The 7,314-nt window shown below is 48.0% G+C and overlaps 1 protein-coding gene across 1 annotated transcript; it reads left to right on the plus strand.

Annotated features, from left to right (window-relative positions):
* Positions 1 to 1,047: 1,047 nt before the first annotated feature.
* On the plus strand, positions 1,048 to 5,725 carry KLF2 (KLF transcription factor 2). The gene is made up of 3 exons (XM_085637681.1): positions 1,048 to 1,340; positions 3,214 to 4,123; positions 4,702 to 5,725. Exons 1-3 carry the CDS (start codon positions 1,272 to 1,274, stop codon positions 4,875 to 4,877), a joined length of 1,155 nt encoding a protein of 384 aa, XP_085493807.1. The 5' UTR covers positions 1,048 to 1,271; the 3' UTR covers positions 4,878 to 5,725.
* The last annotated feature ends 1,589 nt before the right edge of the window (positions 5,726 to 7,314 follow it).

A 7,314-nucleotide genomic window follows, 5' to 3' on the forward strand; every position in this document is an offset into this window, starting at 1 on the left:
AACCAAAAACTGTCCCTCTAGTCCCCGTAATTCACCTTATTTCCTTGCAATGACCGTTGTTTAGGAGGCTACTTACAATATCCCTCGTTCGAACAAATAAATATGTCTCATTTGGCCATCAAAAATTATTTATGTAAACACCCACATTTCCTCGGTTCAGCACCCACAAATGTTGTTCGTCTTACCAAAAAACTGTCCCTCACCGTGTCTGCATACTATCCTTGACGCTGCCCCCCAAAATATCTTATACTGATTCACAAAAAGTCCCTTATTTGGAACAGTAAAATGTACTTGCCTCACGACAATGCCACCCGTTAGAATACCTTAGAATGGCAATTATACAACACCCAAATAATCCTTTCAGTCCTAAAGAATGCCTCCCTACAGAACCCCAAACAGTCTTAAATTAATCGCCCTCAACGAACGTCAAAGGTCAGTCTTTGACCTCCAAAATACCTGTTTTTTTGTGAGGATAATAAATAGCCCCCATCGTCTACATTACTCCTCTTGCACACCTGAGGATCCGCACGCGCGCGCTGGGCCAACGGCCTCAGCCGCGCGCTCGCGCACTGCGCATGCGTCCCCAATGGACGCGGGCCGCACGCGCTCCCTGCTCTTGATCCGGGGAGAGCCCGGGGAGCTCCCTCTCCCTCCCTCCCTATCCATTGAGCAGCGTCACTGTGACGTCAGGACGCTCCCCGGAGGCCCCGCTCCAGCGTGTTATTGTTATTGTTGCCTGGGTTGCCCGGGGAGACGGATCGGAGGCGTGCACGGTGGGCGCGGCCTAGTTACTTTTAGTGGCCTTACTAACGCAAACGGGTAGTGGGTGTGGCGCAGCAGCTATGAGGGCAGTGGGACATCTGGTAGGCGCGGCGTGGCTAAAACTGCACAAGGGGCGTGGTCAGTTTGCCGGAGCACTCAGTTTATTATGGGAGGAGGCGTGGCCTAGTAGCTTGGCGATGAGAGGGGAGCGCCTGGTGGGCGTGGCCTCGCAGCGCGAGGGGCGTGGCCTGGCTGCTCTTTAAGAGGCCTGGCCAGGCTTCGTACAGGAGAAAGCTGCTGCCTGGCCTGCCTTCAGCCTTATATACCGGGGCTATATTTAGGAGGTCTGCCTCCATCCTGGACGTGTTTCCTGCGGCCCTTACCATTGGCCCGGGCCCGCCTGGACATTACTTATAAGCTAGCGATCTGGGCCGGCCGATCAGAGCAGCCCCGAGACACACACGGCATTATAGAGACCCTCATCCCTGCACTCACCAGCCTGGGCTACCATGGCTGACACCACCCTCCCCTCCTTTGCCACCTTCGCCAGCCCGCCCCGGGACAAGAGCTTCCAAGAAGTAAGTTTCAATACTTCAAAAATATATATATTTTCGTTTTTTTTTTTTTTTTTTTTTTGCAAATGCAGAGATTAGATCTCCTGCAGCTGCAAGTAATCTTTTAGCCATGGTATGAACTGACTGCGTTGTGTTTTGCGCGCCAGTGATTTCTACAAGCTGACAGCTGTATGCACTACAGTGCGCGCGCCCGAATACCGATGCACACGCGATGCACTTGTGCACAGCCTCTGAAACACAGATATTATGGATTTATTTCATTCTTTTACCTACCTACCTGCTCTGGCGCAATGAGTGAGGACACGCATGATCTGCTGGTGCTGAGCTACGAGAAACTTTTTTAATGCAATTATCTGTGTAGCTGTTATTTGTTTGCGCTCTTTCTGCAAAGGCCCACCTGCACAGGTGTCTCGCGTTCTGTATTATGCCTTTGCAGGTGGAGAGCACACGTCCGCAGTTATATTTCACTGCTTCTTTCTCAAATGTAATTAGTTGCATATGAGCTGTGTAATAGATCCAGGGGTCGGAGCAGGTGTTTCATTCGTGTGTGTGTGTAGGTATTGTGTGTGCACACCGATGCATCTGCGCACGGCGCACTTACACGCTGTTAAACACTATTTGAATGTTTAGTCTGCTTTAATGCAGTTTTGCACAGGATTCTCCTGCTTGGAGTTCACTGTTTTTGCATAGACTTCTCCTTGCAGCACGTGTCTCCGTCCAAGCGTGTCTCGCAGTTGAGTTCTTTGGTGCGCAGAGCTTTCTGCGGTTCATTTCTCACACGTTTCCCTTTTAAAGTTCACCTTTCTCTCGTGTGGAAGTGCAACGTGCGGCCGCGCGCACAGCATCGGAGTGCAGGGTGCATTTGCATCTCAGAGGTCTGCACTGATTGTCAGCAGCTAGTGCCTGGCGCCCCAGATGTGCACAGATAGAACCCGTTTTATTTGGCAGAAAAGGGACTCTTACTGGAGAAAGGCATGCATGTCTTGCATTGCAACTGGCTTCGGTGATAAAGCGCCTAGCAGCTAGTGCCTGGCACCCCAGATGTGCACAGACGGAACCCGTTTTATTTGGCAGAAAAGGGACTCTTACTGGAGAAAGGCATGCATGTCTTGTATTGCAACTGGCTTCGGTGATAAAGCGCCTAGCTTGTACATGCGCATTCATCAACTGCTAAAACACATTTTAAAGTAAATACATGCCTTGGCATTGGGCAGCTGTGCACAGCTGTTCCTTTTTCTCGTATCTTTTCTTTATTTAGTGAAGGGGAGCGGTGCTTTGCAAGACAGCCGGAATTCGGATGTCTTGCAATGCAGGATTGCACAGCGCGTAGCGTCACAGTCTGAAATTGCTAATTTTCACAATTCCATGAAGCTGTTGCCCCATTGATGTACCCACGTGTGCCCGGTTGGCACCGAGCCTCTGATGCTTTCGGGTATTCGGAAACGGTGCCCTCGTGTGACGCAGGGTGGGGGGTCCCGTTAGTTTCAGACTAAAGATGCGAACAGCAGAGCAGCTCTTACAGTGAAGAGTTAAGTTGTCTTAACGAACCCTCTTCGGTGAGCGCTGCGTCAACGGCGCATGCGTCTTCTTGTTCACGTTTCTCTTTTTCTGGACGTTGTCTGCCGTCTGGTGTGAGAGTGTGGACTTTGATACTTAGCAACAATCAGATAAAAAGTAGATTTTGCAAGAATATTGCCTTTCCACTTGCATAGACTTTGTTCCAATACAGTTTTGTCATTTCTACATTTTTAACTGAAATGTTTTATGGGTGTTGGAGTGCATTGACTTTCTCCACTGCTTTTAAAAATGATGACATTGCATTTCATAAATGAGCCTGTCCCAGATGTTAACCCCTGTGTGTCTTGTCTCCTTTCAGCAGTGGAAGTGCGATATCGAAATCCACCCTCCCCAGAGTGGCTGCGCTATGGCGGGGGCCATGCCCAGCCCTGACACCCTCCTGTCCAGCCGGAAGGAGGACGAAGACCTGAACAATGTCCTGGATTTTATCTTGTCCATGAGTCCTGATCACCTCGACCAGAGCCCGCCCAGCGATGGTTACTCCTCCTCTTCGCCGGAACCCTGCCCCTACTACCCGACAAATCCGTCCCCCGGATGCTACCACTCGCCGGAGCATGGGAGCCCTCCACCCTACTCCTCCAGCAGCCTCATGACCGAAATGATCCGCGCCGACTACGAAGCCAGCTATGGCCACCACGTCCAGGGCAGGTTCTTCATCACTCCAAGCTTTGGGAGCCAACATTTCATGGACAACATCAAGGCAGAGCCCAACATGGACAGTTATGGGCCTTCCATGGGCATGGTGCCCCAGAACTGCCCCAAGATTAAGCAAGAAGGGAATGCCGCCTGCATGATGGCCTATGAGCAACCTCGGGTGGCCAGCTCTCCGCAGATGGCTGGCGCCGACACCCCTCCGTTGAGCCCTGATGACCTGGTGATGAGCGAGTGTCAGATGATGTGCCACCCTACGGTGCCCTACCCACCCAACTACCACCAAAGCACCACCTTCCACCACCAGGCCCAGCTGCAGTACCCGGGCATCCCCCACTTTGGCATGTTCGAGGAGGGCCTCACCCTCCAACCCCAAGGACAAAGGGGCATGCTGACGCCACCCTCATCCCCACTGGAGCTCATAGATGCGAAACCCAAGAGAGGGCGGAGAGCCTGGCCTAGGAAGAGGACGGCCACGCACACCTGCACTTACACCGGCTGCGGAAAAACCTACACGAAGAGCTCCCATCTGAAAGCCCACCTGAGAACACACACAGGTAAATACAAACTTTGGGGCCCTCTTCTTCCACCGCAGAGTAGAACATGCCAGACCTCAGTGACTCAGCAAAGTGCGAGAAATCATTTATTCTTTAAATGCAGTACTTAGGAGAAATTGGGGCGGGATCAGATGTCAATAGTATTCCAGGTGAAGAAACTCACCCAATAGAACGTATACCACATCGGTCCATTTAACTTGAGGTCGCGTAGAAATAAATGTAATGGTGAGCTAGGATTCACCAAGATCCTTCCTTCCTGGGCAAGGGGCAAATATTTTGATAGCGTTTAAAGCAATACCTTGACCTCTACAAACTAGTCTGTAAGAACTCTGTCAGGTCTTTTGTTGTGTAACTTGCTTTGCACATTGGATTGAAAAAGCTACCAGTTTTTAAGTGTTTAGTCTCTGATTATCATGATGAAATCCCCCAAGCCCACCAAAAAATCCTTTACCAACCCAGTGAAGGGTGTATGCTTGCCTTCTGTAGCCTAGTTGATCTTGTAAATGTCAACTTTTATCCAAAATCTGATGGTGTTGCACCTCATACTCAACCAAACTTTCTTCTTCTTTTCCCAACAGGTGAGAAACCCTACCACTGTAACTGGGACGGCTGTGGGTGGAAGTTTGCCCGTTCCGATGAGCTCACCCGCCACTTCCGCAAGCACACGGGCCACCGGCCCTTCCAGTGCCACCTCTGCGACCGGGCGTTCTCCAGGTCGGACCACCTGGCCCTGCACATGAAGAGGCACATGTAGACCCCAGAGTTGGGCTCAGGACAATGCCACATAGAACTGATCGCCCCCTAGAGGCCCTCTTGCAATATGACGTAGCTGGTACTACTTTGGGGAGGGGGCGGAGACAAGGGCTCGCCAAGTTATTGGTGGAAGACGCTGGTCTGAGCAGATGCAAAGAAACTGGGCTGGGCCTACCCGGTCATCATATATCGACATGAATCAAAACTGGAAAAGCCTTAACGAACATTGTATGAACTGAAAAAAAACAACCTCAGCACATTCATCTCACTTTTGACAAAATGTGGCCGGAATGTGGTCTTTTATCTGACACGCTTCTCGCAAGCAAAACAAAGAAACTAGATTTTATGGTTTTTTACAATAGGATGAAGGAAGATTTTACTGTATTTGTGCATTCCTGATTGTAACTGCCACATGACAATGTTTGTAAGGTAAACTGCCTCGTTTTTGAGATTCTGTGAATGTTTATAATGTTACATGTCTGATGGACTGGCCAAAAGAACCAAAAACACTCCCATTTTCAAAAAAATATATATTTTTCTAAAGGTGTGCAATAACTCTTGTCCGTTCCAGACACGTTCTTACACTATTCACAGGGCTAGATGCCTTGTACGAAAAAAAATGTATTTTAACTGCCAAAATGATTTTTATATAAATATATGTATATGTGTATAAATATTATATTTGTAAATTTTGTACAGTAATAAATATTGTGAAGTATTATGTAAATACGACAAGACAGCAGATGGCATGGTGTCCATTTTGTAAAAAAAAAAAAATTAAAAGGTTTTCTAACCGTGAAAAAACATTTCCACCTTTCTAAGAAAAATAAAATGTGAAAGACATTAAAATACGTTTTTGTGTGCTACTTCGGTTCTCTGCTTGCTGGCTGCTTTTTTTTTTAAAACCTTGGTTCAATCTAGAGAGTCTTTTTGTGTGCACATGACCGAGGGGGGGGGAATCTGAACGTGACTCGGGAAGAGGGGAATACACAGGGAGCAGTTGTTTAGTTAAAAAAATAAACACAACTTTTAATTTGAGGCCTTACTTCTAGCTAATGCTATGCTATTTAGGTGGTGTGTTTAATGGCTCCCAGCTGTAGGCACAGTGTGCCAAGATTGTGTGGTTTTTCCTATAAATTGAAACAGTGCATTTATATAATTAGAGAGACGTACTTTCAAACATTCCTAGCGCAAAGTCAACCACTGCTCTCAATGTCTCCATGCAAGAAAAAAAAAACAGGCACAACAGAGGATGCTAAAAATATCTTTGTTTCTCTTAGCTTACTTCCCCAGGGTACACAGAACAGAATGCCCCTTTTAGCTATTGGCTAAATGAAAAAAAATCAAACCGCCCACCAAGCTGTACTCGTCTCTTCTGGACAAAAAATGTTTTTTTTTCTGATTAAAAATGTATATTTCAGAATAAAAGACTAATCTTTCTAAAATGGCTCCTTCACTTCGAAGCTACAGTTATCTTCAAAGTCAAAGGTCCTATAAATCCGTTAACATAAACCATCCCACCCTCAAGACATATTTTGGGCTGAAGAAATGTGTATTTCAGTTACACGCACGTTTCGCTGTGTACATGTATCAACACTGCTTGTTTTGGAGCACATGTTTATTAAAGCGCTTAAATACCTCCGGCTTGCAGTTATCTGCTTGGCGCTAACTCAGAGGATGGGGTGGAGGGACCCCAATGAAAAGACTCCTGTCCATTGCGCCCCACACCACCATTTTTGTGTACTACTTAAACAGACACGTCATCAAAAACTTTTATAATGCACCCCATGCTGTATCGAGTTACCACTACATTAATAATACATTTATATATTCCGCTAGGGCTCATCACAAAATCCCGCACCCTGATCACACCACACACCTCCGATGCACACTATGAAACGCCACGCTACACCACATCATGCTATCACACTGTACAACACCACCCTGAACGAGATGACGGCACAGCACAGTGCCAGGGTGCCTGTTAATACAACTCCACACCATCGCAGCACAAGTCACGGAGGGGCTTTTCTAGAGCATTGCACACTGTATTATAACACAACGTTAGTCAACATCACACAAGGCCAACATAGCCGGTAACACAACCTAAGAGAAGCCGCGCTAGAACATGTCACACCATGCAATTGAACAACACACACACAACGCCAACCTAGCCAGTAGGACGTCAGCGGGGACCACCCAGCCTTGGACCCCACGTCACTTTAAACATCTCAACAGGCCGTGTCTTCCTACATCACACATAGTGAGGCCATGTCACACCCACGCACTGCCTCCACCACAGCGCAGCTTTTCATCCTCAGCGCTCCTTTCAACAGAATCTTCACGCGAACGAGTCTGCTCTCGCACCCGATGGAGACATCCTCAGCAGAGCTTCAGCCAGCTCCAGACTCCCACCCCAAACTGAGAAGCCCCTTAAC

This window comes from Triturus cristatus, chromosome 12 (genome assembly GCF_964204655.1).
Source record: "Triturus cristatus chromosome 12, aTriCri1.1, whole genome shotgun sequence".
In the NCBI taxonomy this organism is placed as follows: domain Eukaryota; kingdom Metazoa; phylum Chordata; class Amphibia; order Caudata; family Salamandridae; genus Triturus; species Triturus cristatus.

What these genes read in the sequence shown, in the direction of transcription:
- KLF2 (XM_085637681.1), top strand. Translation starts at nt 1,272, where the DNA reads ATGGCTGACACCACCCTCCCCTCCTTTGCCACCTTCGCCAGCCCGCCC. An exon ending in GGGACAAGAGCTTCCAAGAA is followed by an intron (nt 1,341 to 3,213) that starts GTAAGTTTCAAT and finishes GTCTCCTTTCAG; the next exon opens with CAGTGGAAGTGCGATATCGA. An exon ending in CCACCTGAGAACACACACAG is followed by an intron (nt 4,124 to 4,701) that starts GTAAATACAAAC and finishes TTTTCCCAACAG; the next exon opens with GTGAGAAACCCTACCACTGT.